Source organism: Mycteria americana, chromosome 15 (assembly GCF_035582795.1).
Source record: "Mycteria americana isolate JAX WOST 10 ecotype Jacksonville Zoo and Gardens chromosome 15, USCA_MyAme_1.0, whole genome shotgun sequence".
NCBI classification, from domain to species: domain Eukaryota; kingdom Metazoa; phylum Chordata; class Aves; order Ciconiiformes; family Ciconiidae; genus Mycteria; species Mycteria americana.
Window position 1 is genome coordinate 8,827,267 of NC_134379.1, and position 16,057 is coordinate 8,843,323.

Sequence of the window (16,057 nt, forward strand, 5' to 3'; positions counted from 1 at the left end):
AAAAGGGAATTCTTTTTATTAAACCCAAAAACAGAGCAAGAATTTGCTGGGCTTTCCTTGTCTTCACCAAAATTATCACTGACGACCCCTCGCGTGTATGAGCCAGGTACAGCCATCCCACCAGCTGCCCCAGACCATGGCAAGGGAGAGGTCCGTTTGCTGAGTATGGAGGAAGATGGAGACTCGTCAGGCTGTGGAACAAAACTGGTTAACTCATTTTATCACAAAGGTGTTTGAACTTGTCTCTCTTGTTCTTGCAAGTGACCCCTGTGCAGTGGTGGCAACGTGGGGGTGAGCAAGGCCAGCAAGCCCTGCATCTGTGTGCACGGACCTGCAAGAGGATGTTTTCAAATGCACCTGCTGTTTCATATGCCACTTAAAATAGCTGAGTTGTTGGCATGGCAAGGGTATATACTCGCAGCCTGAGAGTTTTGCTCTTTCTCTGTCTCTGCACCAGTATTTCTCAGTATTTGCAAAATTTCTGCCAAAGATCTGTGCGTGTTGTGAAGTTCAGATGAAACTTGCTGGTGTGATAAGTTCTCTCCTTACCCCAAACACGCTGCTTAGTTCTTCTTTTCATGAAATTGGGGGGGCTCCAGGTTCCCTGCAGCTGCTCTCAACCACTGTGCAGTTCTGTGCTTGCTCTCTTCCCAGGTGCAGAGGGGTTTGTACCCAAAATGCCTGGAGGCTTTGTCTGTCTCATAGGAGAAGGTGGTGACTATCGTGTTCAGTAAAGGCAAGTTTAGGAAAGGCTGTGGCTTCCAGAAAGGGTACAAGATGACCCTGATTATCCTGTGCAATTGTATCATTAACCACATCTTCCAGTAAGGGATGTGTGAGCCTAGTCTTATTGAGGGGTCCATAGAGGACAACAGCTCATGCCTGATCAGAAAAGCTTTTCTTCTTGGAGTGTCATCATAGGAATAATACACTTGTCCGGCGAGTAAGTCTGGTTTCAGCTGCAAGTTCCTTGCTGCAAGAACATGCATCCATGCAACGTTCCCTGGAGAAATAAGAGGGAGAGAGAAACAGGTATTCAGGAGGAACTACATTTTCCTGTTTACTGTAGGAGTGAATCAGTACATTGGATCTGCCGGCTTCAGTGCTGTGAAGGAGGGAAAGCACTCATCGTGTTAGTCAGCTGTAGTGTAGAGAGACTGAGTAGTTAATCCAGACCTCCAAGATCCTTTAAACCTTTGGTCTCCCCTTTAATGGTCCTGTCCCCTGGACAATTAATGTGCCTTGTGATACTGGTTCATGTGAAGCGAAAGGGCAGTGTTTTGTAGTGAGAGCAGGATGAATGGCAGGCAGTGCTCGAGGGTTTTATTCCTGGCTCGGCTGTGAGCCTTTGAAGAAGTCACTTGATTTATCTAGGCCTGATTCTTCTCTAACAGCATTTTCAAACTACTGTTATCTGCAGTTTTGGAAAAAGACATATAAGTGTGCTGCACAGAAATAACTAAAACCCTGCATGATTTAATGGTGAGTTATACTCCCCTGAAATGCATTCAACACCACAACGAACTCTTTCTATAGGTTTTGTGAGTAGTTTCTTGTGCTTGCTAAAATCAGTTATGTAGTACAGCCTTTTTTGCAAGGAATTTTACAAGTAGTGTTAGTTTAATTTCTTCTGATGAAGAAGAAATTAAGTGTCTTTTCAAACAAAAAATATTTGAAAAATATTGCCTGAATTTCTCTCTCTCTCCCCCTATATATCCCTTGAAATGTTTACCTAGTAAAAGAAAGATCAGATCCCTATCCTTTTTTCCACTGACTTTTTTTTTTTTTTCAGTTTTCTAAACAACATTTTCCCTATGTTGAGGGGAAGAAAAAAAAGAAAACCCTTCCCAGGAAAAACAGTAGAACGTAAACAAGTGTTTTAAAAATTCTTTTAGCCAGTCTAAGTTTTGTGGTTATAAAAATATTTGTGCTCATTCACCATACTCATCTCTCTGTCCTGGAAGATTATGGTTAAGCTGACGTGTAAAATCCCCTGTGACTAAAACAGCCTGGTAGCACCACATGCAAAGAGATCAGTCATTCACTCACCCACGTATGTGTAATTACGCTCTGTGTTTTCAGGCTCTAGGTAGTTCAACACACCGTTCCTGGCTTTGGCAAACAAATACAACTCTTGAAGAAATGTTGCCTTCTCCCCATACACTGCGTTTGCACGGATGATGCAGGTTGTGAGTTTACCACCGTTGCTCAGCTGTAAAATCAGGGAGGTATGTTAGCGAGTGATGGATTCAGAGATGAAATCTTCCGCAGTGATGCTGGATTTGCCAGACAAAACCAAAACCTGGGAATACTGGGCTAGAGGAGTCAACCTTTGCAGAGGTGATCTAGACAGCTAGGGCCTGGTTTGGGTCCCTAAAAATGCAAGGAGGTGCTCAGTTTGATTTTTTTTTTTTTTCATAGCACACCTTGCACCCATGTGATGCTCACTGAGAGATGTTGGATGGAGGGTGCTAGCGGCATTAACCCCTTCGGCAGTTGTGACATATAAGTGAGTGTTTGCAACAACCAAAATCAGGTACCAGAGGAAGCCAGCTAAGCTGGCTGGCCTCAAACTGTAACCGGGAGAGAGAGATGCTCCAGGCAGTGATTTAGGACAGAAGTCTTATTTTTACATTCTGCTTCATCCTCTAGAAGAACTCGTCTGTCTGCTGACTCTACTGGGAGTCTAAAAAGACTAGCCAGCTAACTTAGGCAGGTGGCTGGCTCTGGGTACACTAATATTTTTTATTCTTAAATCACTCAGGCACATCTGAAAATTACACCTTTATGCAGTACGAACCAGGTGAACCTAGTTTCTTATGCCCTAATTTAACACAGCTCTTTCCAAAGCCACACTCCTTCTGGTGGAGTTAAAGCACAGGCTCAAAGGGCAGCACCCTTTTTTGATCTTGCGAGAGTTTGGCAGCTTCCTGATCGTGTGGGAAGATCAGGCTTCGGTAAGCTTAGGGCAGTGTGGCCTATGCGGCAAGCCAAGGCAGCAGTTGGATACGCACTAGGCTATGAGTTGTGGGGTCTTTCTAACCAGCTCTCTCTTTCCACCCATCCTGTGCTGTAATACCAGGGGTGCTACCATTGACTTTTGTACCTTTTTTCCATTGGCTTCAAATACAAGTTTTTCTGCCATGGCCTTTGTCTTCCCATAAGGCAGCTCCACTTCCCCGCTGTATTTGGTGTCCTCATTTCCTCTGAAATAGATTGTGAGAGACGGTGAGTGACCATGGAATAGAGCACAGGGCTTGGAGACATTTGTCACAGCGTGGTTTACTCTGCAATCCCTGCTTTCCAGGGACTTAGCACTGGCTGTGAGTTATATGAATCTGAGATTCTTGCTGCAGTTTGGGAGAAATAAGGCCTCAAGAAATACCAGGTGGTTCTGGGTCTTCATAGGCAGGTTTGCATGAGGGCAGTGGTTTCATTTCTGAGAGCTGGATTTGTTTTTGTCTAATAGTCTGATTGAAGCAAACAGTATTCTGGCAGGCAAATTAGAAGGCAGTGGAGTTACCTTTTTAAGCAACTCACAAGTGGCTGAACAAGGTGGAAAGAGCACAAGAGGATGGAGGGCAGGAAAATGAGAGCAATCCTACTTCATTTTTTCATTAAGAGGTAGAGAAAAGCCTCTCATGAGCCATAAACTAAAAGGAGAAGCTGCTGCTTAATTTTCTTAGAGTTGATTAGAGTTGGGAGACATTTGCCAGTGATGTGGTAGAGCTGCTAGTGATCTCCTGGAAGACATGCAATCAGCAGGTTTGTGCTGGGGATATTCCTTCATCTCCCCTAGCAAATTATGCTCGAGGGGAAGAGTAAAGAAGTGGACCCATGATTAAGGGCAAGCAGGGCTCGCAGCCATGCTGGGGACATTTGGTTGCCACTATGGAAGACAACCTGCTCCTCTGCCTCCTAACTTACAGCTGCAAGGAGGAAAGCCCATGGGATCTAACATGTAACTGGCCTCACAGGCCCTGAAATAATTCCAAGAAGAACCAAGAAAGCAGCTCTATTCCCCACCAGGGTGCCGGCATTTTGTCCCAGTGGTTCTAGATCAACATTAGTCCATTGCAGAATTTGGTTAAGCAGATTCAGTGGGCTCTGGAGGAGCTGTGGAGTGAAGAAACCTTGTTTGAAGCATTGGGAAGGACCATCCATGAAGACCATGTGTCCGCTTGCTCCCTTGCTGCCATGACTAACAAGGATAGGCTCTCTCTACCTCTGTGTGCTGCAGGAGTCTTTCTTCACATTTTAAAATTAATTTACTCTATATTTTGCTCTCCTAGAGAAATTCACGCTAGGCAGACACCGGACTCTGCCAGGCATGGGGTACCCCCACACAGGGCAATGAAGAATTATCATGCTCCTTTTGCAGATGGGGCTCGGATGCACTTCTTGGAAGGGTTAAGTGGCCTGTGACAGGTTCATGCAGCAAATCTGCAGCAGAGGTCTTTTTCTCAAACACTGGGCCTCGGGAGAGCAAGCTCTGACTCAGGCTCCATGTTTGACCTTGGGCAACTTGCTTGCTCTTTTCTATGCTCAGATCTCCATGTGTAAAATGTGGATAATGCTGTTGCCTTTCTCTTGCCTGTTTGGCAGTCTAGTATCTTGTGTGTCAGATATCCCAGCTGAGATCAGGGCCTTCTTGTGCTACAGCAACAGAAATAAATTAGGAGCATCAGAAATACAGCCTCCCCGTGTACCCTGGGCTTTTATCACAAAACCCTCCTCCTCTTCCCCGTGTTTACGGCTGATGAGCAAGAGACAAACCAGAAAACAAGCAAGACAAAAGATTGATTGTGTGTGGTTTGTTGCAAGCCCGGGAGAGGCCCAAGACAATTAGGGGGGTTATCTAGAAGTTCTAGTTTTAATTGCTTTCTTTTTTTTTAATCCAAATTTATTTTTTGCCTTGCAAAGCTTTTAAAAAGCAGCAGCTTCACAAAGGGGCAAACCTGCCTGCTGTTCCTGGGCTGCAGAGCTCTGCTCGTGTTTGCCTTCCCCCACCCCTTTTGAAGCTCGGTAGTAACAAAGAGCTCAGCATAATGCTTTTGCTTTTCAAAACGATCACAGATAACTGAACGCTAATAAGACTGGAGCAGCATTGTCAGAAGGTATCTCAGCGGTGGCTGTCTCAGAGGGATTGAGACTGACAGAGGCATTTTCTATTATTGTCGGATGCTGAGGTGTGAGCATTATCCCTGCACCCATCACCCTGTCCAGAGACTAATCATGCTTTGTCTGGGTCAATTCCCAAGCACGTAGAAGTGAGTTAAATAAAAATATACAAGGAATGATGGAGAAAGGGGACAGAGAAGAAGAAAAAGGCAGGCAGGATCATGGACTGTGAGGGAGAAGAGCAGAACAGATTGGGTGGGGACGGGGGAGATGAGAAGAGGAGGAAGGGGAAAGCCGCATCACCTGTACTTTCATTCTGGAAAACGGAGCCATAGTATATTGCCTTCCGGTCTTCACTGGGCTCCCTATTGAGACAAGTGGTGTAATTTTTTACTGGGGATCTGACCCTTCTTTCATTTTGCATTCTGTAATTCCCTTAGTTTAAAATCAAAATCATTGGAGAACGAGGACCACTCTCTCAGGCTTTCTCCCAGCATCATGGGAGAACCTCAGTGTGTTCTGCAAAATGAGTTAAAGGCTGCAGGTGGTGGTTTTATTTGCATTTGTGGTGGGGAAGGATTGGGAGTTGGCGGGTAGAGGATGTTCATGTCTGCTCTATGAGCATCAGCCTGAATGGCTTTTTACTGCATCCATTGGTGCCATCATTACAAGCCAAAGGACTGTCCTCTCCGGCAAGATTTGGGGTAGATTTTTCAAGACATCTATTCACATCTATCTCTTAAGTTGCAGGACTAAAATACTAACAAGGATGTGCCTGTATCTACAGTCATTTTTAGAAATGATTTAGATATGCTAATGACCAAATTCCATAGCTTTTCAGTGACACAGAGCCTCTAGTGCTCATGGTCCCAAGTGGATTGAGGTTTGTTGCTCTCATAGATTTTTTTTCATAAGCCAGACATTTATTCTACAGATCCGGGTACTTAAACACTTTTCAGAACAACTGGGTTATGCCTTAGCTTACTTGTGAGTATGAAATTTAGGCTTGTAGGTAATTTTAAGTTATGTCTTCAGCAGCCTTTTCTAGCTGGGCTCAAATTTCTAGAGCCACATGACTGAAGCCAGCTGTGTCTAGACTGGCTTCAGACAAAACTTGACTTTGAGCCAGTTCCCCTTGCACACAAGTTTCCATGGTTTGAGCAGTCTGTATGGCCACAACCATGCTTGAAATCAGCAAGGAGCCTTACAATGGTACGTATCAGACTGCAGCCATCTCTACTTGGCTTCAAATTTAACCTAAAACTTCAGCTCCTGGGCTTCAGAAATATCAGCCCTGTTCTCAAGGTGCAAGTACTGTTGCCCCATGAATACAAAAGGTATCCAGGTGCTGAGTCCTGAGCAGGAGTGTCAGCTGATTGTGAAAGTCAGTTCTGGATATCAAAGATCTATAAGCAAAAAACACCTCCAAATCATCCTTTTGATCACTGTCTTTGTATTGCTCTAAATCCCACCTTTGCTGCAGGAGGTTTTCTAAAGCACTGCTGCTTCTTCTGGGTCTGTGGGTCAGTCTTATAGGAGCCACACACGGAAGAGATGCGTTGAGCATAATGCCCAAAAGTGTAAAGTCCAGGAGTTTGCCCTGGTAAGCATGTTGCCAGGAAAAAGGATTTTGAGGGATGGAGGGGTGCAAGTTACAGGTCAGATCCAGGTCGCAGAAGAGTGTAACTATACACGAATACTGCAGGGCAACTTCACACCAGATGCATCTGTCCCCTAAGACTATGTGGCCAACTAACTTTCTACTGAGATAGTGCTAAAATAGTCTGTATACATTTGACCACATTTGATAATAGGAGCTGGGTACAGGCTTGCTAGCAATTCACTGTGGAGCTGAAAAGCGGAGGGAAAGTGGGTTGGTAACAATAGAGCATCACCTACCCTTCGGATTGACTCAGTGTGAGGGGAGAGCAAAACCTCTGACCCAACAGCAGGATACAACTTGACCGTATCACAAACCTTAAGCATCTGAGACCTTATCTGAAACTGATTTTAGGGCTGATAGGAGCAGGGCTGTACATACGGGGGACAGCCTGGAGGTGCAGTTGGGTCATACGTCTCTACCAACTCTTTCAATCAGTGCTATCCGCTACTGTTCAAGTTTAGGTTGGGAAGAGTGTGGTTCCTGAAAGCGAAAAGCAGCAAAGAAGGATTTTCAAGAAAGAGAAGAGGAATTGACAGGAAGGGTAATACGTCTTCTCCTTTGTAGCCGCAGCAAAAATCTCCGTCTGGTTGCAGTTTCGTTGCTGTTTAACCAGAAATCCAGAGTGATGGAGATTAGCGTAGCCTTACCTGAACATGGGCTCCTGCGATGTATTGGGTCCCACTGCAGCAATGGAGCTTGTGTAGACAACATAGGGAATGTTCAGGACACAGCATGCCCTTAACACATTTTCAGTACCTGTGGGGCAGGTTGGGAAGGACGAACATTAACCACCTTGCCTTGATTCCTGTTGTGCAAATGAAAAGAGATTTCCAGGCTTGGGATTCTGACTTGGAACAGATCCATCTTTTTTATGGCTGAAAAGATGTAAAGCCACAGATCGAGGCTGCAGTTCCTCAGATATGTTTGCACAGGCATGGATGGTTTATAACATGAGAGTAGCAGTTACATCCATAGCTGTAATGTGGCTTAACCTCTATGGCTATTGACAACTGACTTGAACTTAATAGTTGCTAACAAAAAGGAAGCCAACAGCTCGGCGGAGCAAAACTCCATGTTTTCCATCTTTTTTGATTCATGGGGAGACTGTCAAATGGTGAATTGCAGCCTTCTGGCAAAAGGATTGGTGTTTTAGTTGCATATATGGCTCTATAGAAGTTCTGCAGGATGACTATAGGGTGAAAATCATTGCAACAGACTCCTGGTAGCTGCAGAATTTCAAATAAAATAGTGGGGGCAGCTTACGAGTCTACATGCAATCCAGATGAATCTGAAGCATGGTTTGGTTTAAGAAAGGTTGTTCTGGCTGCACTTGCGGGTCAGCATGCATGGTTTTTGTTTGGTTGGTTTTTGGGGTCTGGGCGGAGGGAGTGGGTTTAAATGATTTATGACTCTTCCAGGGATGGTTTTTGCATTCATTGTGATTTTGATTCAAGTTGATTCTACAAGAACCTCAATGACAACAGCATAACCATGGTTGCATACTGAGGGCCTTCAAATCTGATAAGGCAGATCTTAAAGGAAGGCACTCATAGCGTTGGTTTCCGGAAATCTCCATACTACTTATACCTGGCTAATCAGGCTCTGCCCTTGAGCTTTGCTGCAGATCTTGTGTGGGAGGGCTTGTGATTTCTCTGTTCTCTTTGTTGTTAAGGGCACAATCTGAAATTACCAAGGAAATCCTGATCTTAGGATAATTTGAGAGGGCATGAATCAATATGAAGGCCTGGTGGAGAAGAATCAATTTACTTCTCCATGAGCCTATCGCAATATGTAAAGTTAACTGAGACCCTCTGTTGAGAAACATCACTGGAAAAAAGCTGAGTTAAAATCCATTCAGCTTAACGAAAAGTAGACTAAAAAGTCTGTAAGTCACTAGATGGAAAAAATAATTCTTGTAGAAGAGGGCTCTTCAATCTAGTCAACAAGACTATAACAGGATTTGGTAGGCAATGGTTGAAACAGACTAGAGAATCAAAGCAGAAGATAGATGTAAATTTTTGCCAGAAATGGTAATTAACCATAGCCACACTAATACTCTTCAGCATTGTTAATGGCTTGCTGGAAGACATAATAGATAGCCCATTAACTTGCAGTCCTTAATTCTAGGCAAAAAGTCTTTTGAAAAGGCGTAGTCCAATTTAGCCACAAATTGTTGGGCTTAAGGCAGTAATTGGATGAATTTCTGTGGCCTGAGTTATACAGAGAAGCCAGCTAGAGGATTATATAGTTGACCTGTCCTGACCCTGGTTTTTTCCATGAAGTCTACAGCAGGTATCAAATACAGTTCACTTTTATTCTTTTACCTGCTATGATTTTAATAGAAAACTTTAGACTAATCTCTCAATTCAAGATTTTGAGAAGTCCTAGTGAGGGCAGCAGCCTCATTTTAGGGAGGTCTACACGAAGCCATCCAAGGGGAGGCAGAAATGCAGAACAGTTCGTCTCTGAAAAGGCTCCTGTTAAGACATCTCAAACTGTGCTCCTCAAAGAGGCACTCAATCACCAGTCACATGGGAAAGAATTTTGCGTGTGTGGTTTTCTGGGAATGTCGCAAACATCTGCAAGAGGTTTGGTTTGCTGAATAGGGGAGTTGCCCAGTGTTCACTGCTATCTGTAAAAACCTCGCTATGCTGAAGTACCTTGCTCGTAGCAAGCAGAAAATGAAGAGGAAGATCTCACAAAGCCATTAAAAGGCAGCAGGAACCCTCAGGCTCTGAATATTCTCAGTACACATGCACAATACAGGCTCCTAAAAGCATCTGGTTTTGAAAACAACTGCAGCAATAAAAAGAAGGATGGAATTTAAATGTTGCCCTTGAATGTATCAGCAAATAGTAGAAGCCCTAAGCAGTAATCGAGTTTGAGAGAGATATATATATATAAAAAATATATAAAATGCCTTCCTTGTGGTTAACAACTATTTTAGTAGCTAACAGCCTGAGGTGCCATTGGAATTGCTGCTGTAATAGGGATTTCATTATTTTTATAGCCTGTGCTTATTTCCTAGATTTATGAACAAATTTTCTTTAAGCAGATCTTGCACCTAACAAGAAATCGGCTCTCGGTGATAGGAAGAAAATGTTGTGGAGCTCTCAGTTATGCGTGGCTTGTAGACATGTAATAGTTGTGAACTCTGACTATAGTTAAAATAACATCACTCCCTTAATAGCGTGGATGCAGTTCAACTGGTACAGTCTTGCACTGATATATAGTGTAGATTTTTCTCCCTGGAAATCCCTGGGAAAGCTATAAGCTACCTAAAACAGGAGTTAACTTTTAATTGCTGTCCTTGTCACATACTAAACGGTTTCTTACCACTATGGGCATGTTCTGAATCACCTCAGTACTATTAGTGAAAATTATACCCTTGACCAGAAAAACTGTGTAATAACTGGGTCCAGATTTGACTTTCTAAGATGAAGTTTTATCAGTCGAGAGGAGCAGCATGGCCTGCCCTGAGCAAGGACGGAGGGGCAAAGGCAGAAACTTCCCTGCTGGAAAGGAAAGGTCCCGGGCACCTTTCTCATCTCGTAGCAGAGTGGTGCGTGTGAAATTCCGGGGACAAGGGAGCACTAAATCAGAGAGGATATGTTTGTCATAGCATCCCATATGACTACACCAAGGCGTGTGAATTTAAGGCCGTATTTAATTGCTTGTTTTAAAGAGCTTACCCCCAACGTTGACAGCTCTCATTTCCCAAAAGGGCACAGTGTTTCTGTAGTCCACAATAGCAGCTGTGTGAATAACCACGTGAACTCCCCGCATGGCAGCAAGGAGCAGATTGTAGTCTTGAATGTCTCCTTTCATCACTGTCACATGAGTGGTAGCTGGAGAAAAATAATATAACCATAGATGGGGGGGGGGGAATTCAAATCAGCATCCCCACCTTCTTGCAGAACAAGGATCCTGCTTGGAAAGCTTTCTTCTCTGCAGGGCAAGCTGAAGCACACTCTAACTAATGACTATGCTATTTGAATACATCACACCAGGGGAAAATACATCCCTATTTTTGAACCCCAAGAAGCCAGATCTGCATCTGGTTTAATTCAGCACAGCACTTTGCCAGTTTGCACCAACTGTGGGTCAGAATAACTGTGTCTGTCATTGCAAATCTCTAGCACGCATCCAAGGATAGCGCTGAGCAAGAATGGGAGACTGTTGGCCCAGAGCTGCAGCTGGTTACAGGACTTGCTCTAGTACCTGTGAATGAGTGAAGCTGTGCCAGATAATTTCCTTAAGACAGAAGATTTTTAGAGCTTACTGGGAATAACACCAGACGAGTTCAAGGGACCTTGCACAGAGCTTTCTTTAAATTGTAAATGCTATAGATGGGAAGGGAAAATAACAGGTTAAAAAGTTTCATAGGAAATTCCTGCCTTTAAGCCATTCAGAAGGGGTGTTTTTTCCCCTATTTCCTTTTTCCCCTATTTCCTTTTTCCCCCCTCCTTCTCCCTCAAAATAGCTGTTCCATACATGGCTACTGTTGGCATCTCCTGCTAATTTTCTTGCTTTGAGACAGTGTTGTAACATTTAAGTGGGATTTTTCCCCTTTTCCTTTTCTGTAGTTGGGAATAGGCCAGCAAGAAGCTGGGTTAGGAAGCTGTACTCCTCGGGGGTTTTGTCATAAGCCGGACAGCAGTAGCAGGCGCAGGACTGCTTTGGGAAGGAGATGTTTCCTCTGCCCTGCGCTGAAGGGTTCCTGCAGAGCCCCGTGCAGCCAGGGATCAGGGTAGTGATTTCTGAAGGATCATGCATGTGAGCAGCTCAGGGAAGAGTCTATGACTCCAGCCATTGAAAGTGTTACGATATGGAAACCCTCAGTGAACAACTACCAGGACAAGAGGGTAAAAGAACAGGGTTATTCCTCATGAACTCAAAGGAGAGACAAAATTCAAGATAGTAGGTCAGCTGGCTGAGCATTTGCTAAGAAGTGTGGCATGTAGGAAGAGGCAGAAGTTCTACAAAATGGGCAAGCTGATTTCTTAATTAGCATAACCAAGATTTTGTGGACTAGCTCATAAGAGTTTTAATATTAAATTAATTTAATATTAAGGCACAGAGTTGATTCAGCAAGAATAGAGCAGAAAAAGAAAGAGGGCATTGCCCGTGTAGCAGAGGTAATACACTTGCCAGGAGGACCAGAGTGCAGGGGAGGATGCTCGTGCTGAAAGTAAGGTGGAGCAGGGCATCAGCAGCCTCATGGTGGGGGGATTTTGCTGCTACTTAGTGGTGAGAGAAAGCCCGTAACCAGCCAGGGTGAAGTGTTAAACAGTCTCTTTTGCATCAGCTGGCTTAAGGCAGCTGGTGCAATTAAGACCAGCAAGAGAATGGTGAGAGCTCAGCCAAAAGAGGGGAGGATACAAGGCAACCAGGACAAATTTTCAAATTGATAATGCCTGATCAGCTTTATCCAGGGCTGCTAAAGAGGTGATGGATGTCACTGCAGCTCTATTGCATTATCAGCTACTTTGGAGAACTTTTGGAGGAGGCGCTGGAAGACTGCAGTAGAGCAAATGAAACACCTGTGCTTAGAAAGGAGGTAAAGAAGAGCCAGGAAATTACAGAACAGCTTGATTTCAACCCCAGGAAATTCAGGAACACACACTTCAACAATGTGTGTGAGCACCTGTGTGATAATAAGGAGAATAGAAGCAGCTGACATGGATTTGTCAAGAACAAATCAAGTCAGATAAATCCCCTTTGTTCTTATGACAAGTTAACAGGCTGTACGGATATTGTGGAACAGGTTGATGTCATATATCTTGATTTTAGAAGGGCTTTGGAAACTCTGTGTCATTCTCATAAGCCAGTCAGTAAAACATGGTCTAAGTAAGCCACGTTAGGGTGAGCACAGAGCTGGCTGAATTACAGTTCCCAAGGAATTGCCAGCTGTGGTAGGTGGCTGCCCTGGGGCTCTCCAGGGCTTATTGCTATATTTGAGTCTTTTTTATTGTTTTCATCAAGAATCTGGCAGATTTGTTCATTAAATCAGCAGATAACATCAGACTGGGAGGGACTTGAAGGACACTGGAGGATTAGAGTACAAGCTGAATGTAACAGAGTGTGGAGAGAAAAAAAAAAAAAAGAGGTGAAATTTGATAGAGACAATGAGAAGATACTGGGCTTAGTAGGGGAGAGGCAGCAGGTCTTCATGAAAGAATCAAGTTGGGCCAGAACAGTTCAGGAGCTATCGCCTGTCAGCAAGGTCTTGCAACTGTGAAGAAGGCGTAATTGTACTGACAGGTACCAATAGGAGAAGAGTTTGCAGGACAGAAGAAATAAATCCATCAGCTTTACTCAGCACTGGGAAGGCCACAGCTGGACTCTCTGTCCTGCCCTCGGTGCCCCTCTTCCAGAAGAGAGCAACGCCAATGCCCAGAGATACAGAAAGCGTGAGCTGCGGAGAAGGAAGGAGTGCACGAGAGCCGCTTTAGCCTAAAGGAGAAAACCGCATGGAGTGGAAGGAGGTGGTTTTCAAGTTATGAAGATTGTTGTAAAAAATGACAGCATTAACCTACTCTACCCGTAAGGTTAGATTAGACTGTACCAACAGTAATGGCCTGGCGGTGTAGAAGCTGGCTGCCCGAGGTGGCTTGGGGACAGGATAGAAAAACATCTGTTGGGAAGGTTGTGGCTGAGCTGATTCTGCCTTGGGGCAGAGGGATGGGGGGTTGGGATGGCCCCTCGAGGCTGCTTCTGCCTCATTTTTCTGTGATTTGCTGTGGTGTTAGGCCACAAAGCTCTCCTGGAGCACGGATTATAGCAGCTCTTCAAGGTTTAAACAGTTTTTTCTTCAATTGTGGGTGCTTTTAAGGCAATTGGCTACCTGAAGCCAAGGGAAACCAGTCTGGTGAGTTCATCTGCCAGGGGAGGATTTCCGATGGTGGTATTTCCCTGGGAGTCTTTTAACTTGCTCTAAGTGTATCTCCTTTTTATTGATATCTCCTAACAGATAGGATCTCCCTTATAATTTTTTTTCCTCTCTCATTTGAAGCAGGCTGAAGGTTTGGGCAGTTGGAGAGAGGGAGTCCCAGCCCACCACTAACAGTGCAGAGCACTGTGAGCTGCCTTGGCTTGTTTGGGGTGGATGTTCTCAAATCCAGTAAAACAGGTTGCTTTTCCCCAACACATCTCACTGTCATCAACCCTGGTGAAACATTAGAAGGCAGCTCTCAGAATATGATCAAATGGATTAATTTAATATCTTTGAGTATGTTTACTGAGACTTACCTCTTCCTTTTTTAGGCACAGCACAATAAGGCTACTATAGGTTTCTCTCAATTATTTCAGTAATTTATTTCATGATATCTGCAGCAGATGCTGAGCTTGATTCTATTATTGTCAGTGTTTTTTGGTTATTTTTCTCAGAATTGGTAACCAGTTGGAGCAGTTCAGGAGCACGGCTTTTTGTCCCTTTGCTGTTAGTCAGACTGGCTGAGCAGGAGCAACGGGGTTAGCCAAGTTCCCGTGTCAGGTACTCGGTGTGCAAGTTGCTCCTTACAGCTGATCCCTGATGGGGACCGAGATCCTTCCTGTGATATATCTCCTGGGGTTACACACTATGGATCTTTTTGCTTTGATTTAGTCCTATGCTGAAAAACCTCTCTGAACTGGAAGTTATTCTTCATGCAGTCTGTTTAATCCAGGTTCCCACCCCGTGCCCGTAACTGTGGCATCTCCAACATAATACCAGCTGTCTTGAAAGGGATGGTTATGGCCGCTATTTGTAAGATGATGCCCATTTCTTACCTGTGGTGAATTTTTCTACTTCTTCTCTTACCACTGAATCAAAAACTCTGACTTCTTTGATGTAGTCTTGTTGAGACAGAAGCTCCACAATCTTCTCCCCAATAAAACCACATCCTCCAGTCACCAGGTAGACCGAGGCTCTATCCATTTCTGAAGATGTTTTTGTGATTGAGGGGTAGAGAGAGAAGGTTGCTGCCAAGATCCTATCGTGCACTGTTATATCTCAGCAAATATGTTTTCTGAACTAAGTCTAAAGTTTAACTGTCATATAGTGTTACTGGCTGAACATTAACTCCATCCAGTTACACATAAATCAGATTTTCATTGGCAGTCACACAAGCGCTGCCAGAGACATACCAATGCTACGTACAGGCCCTTTCCCTTCCACCATGGTAGCGTATGATGAGCGGGGCACCTCCAGCTTGCCTTGGTATGTGGCCAGTCTCAGTCTGAAATTTTCACGTCAGACATTTTCCATCCTGGACAGCCCCTTCCCATGGGCCGGCCTGTCAGTCGTCATAGCCTAGACCTCTCTGGGTGCTGCGCAAAGATGGTGTCCCCTAGACGTGTGGTTAGGGCAACCATCTTTAAGTGTGAAGCTACAAAAAAAAAAAAAAGAAAAAAGATCTTGTTCCCATGCACTAGCGAATTTGTATAAATGGTGTATGGCAGCAGATCCATCCGGTGCCGAGCTGTATTGTGCACAAAACAGGCAGGTGCAGGAATGGTCATCTGTGCCTTTACGATCACCAGTTCTACCAGTCTGATGATCTAGTATGGCTTTCCTGAATGAATTCTTCTTTGAGTTGGAATATATATACATACATACACATGCGCGCACGCACACACACGTTTATTTAGGAGGAGAAAGTCCTCTCTTAATTTGAAAAACGCCTGGTAGTAAAAGCTCTACCACATCCTTTGGCAAATTGTTACAATGGCTAATTATCATCGTCATTAAAAGAGTGCACTGTTGGTTTTTTATTTGCCAGACAGTGGCTAATATACTTTTTCCTTGCTAGGCTGTAAAGGACATGTGCTATCCAGTTTGTCATGTGGATTAAAAAAAAAATGGGATTGGCTTTGTCTAAGGGTGCTTGATCCTGTCCTAAGAGTGGGGTGGGGAGAAGACCTGCCCTCTGGCATGGCTGTTTCTCTCTCTGCCTCTCCCATAAAAGAGATAAGATGGGCCTGATCAGCTACCAGTCTCTCTTTGAAGCCAAGCAAATTATTTCCTTAAGTCTGGAGCAGTCAAATATTTTCCAATCCATCTTTGAACCAGCTTGTCACCATTTTTTGTGAATTGTAGACACACTGTCCTAAACGAGGAAGCAATGATAAATAGGGTAATGTAATTTCTCTAATTACTTTTTCTTTATAATATGTACAGAGTTGTAGCTGCCTTTCTGGCCATAGTGTTGCTTGAGAAACTTAGGAATAGTTTGTTCTCATATCAGGATCGCTGTTTCCCCTCCGCAGTGTCCTGGTCTGTGAGCATGGGTT

The 16,057-nt window shown here is 44.1% G+C and overlaps 2 protein-coding genes across 8 annotated transcripts in view; one reads left to right on the forward strand and one right to left on the reverse strand.

The window, feature by feature from the left end:
* Positions 1-16,057, forward strand: part of MYL10 (myosin light chain 10) — a 168,636-nt gene that overhangs the window by 133,462 nt on the left and 19,117 nt on the right. The window lies entirely within an intron of this gene.
* Positions 564-14,702, reverse strand: LOC142417577 (3 beta-hydroxysteroid dehydrogenase type 7-like). The gene is made up of 6 exons (XM_075518460.1): positions 14,555-14,702; positions 10,477-10,632; positions 7,432-7,540; positions 3,107-3,206; positions 2,050-2,212; positions 564-1,003 (listed from the first exon to the last, which is right to left on the reverse strand). Exons 1-6 carry the CDS (start codon positions 14,700-14,702, stop codon positions 564-566), a joined length of 1,116 nt encoding a protein of 371 aa, XP_075374575.1.

Bases quoted from the DNA above. Each gene is read 5' to 3' on its own strand.
- LOC142417577 (XM_075518460.1), bottom strand. From the start codon at position 14,702: ATGGATAGAGCCTCGGTCTACCTGGTGACTGGAGGATGTGGTTTTATT. The intron at 10,633-14,554 runs GTAAGAAATGGG...ATTTTTCTCCAG, and splicing joins AGTAGAAAAATTCACCACAG to CTACCACTCATGTGACAGTG. The intron at 3,207-7,431 runs GTAAGGCTACGC...AATCTATTTCAG, and splicing joins TCGCAGGAGCCCATGTTCAG to AGGAAATGAGGACACCAAAT.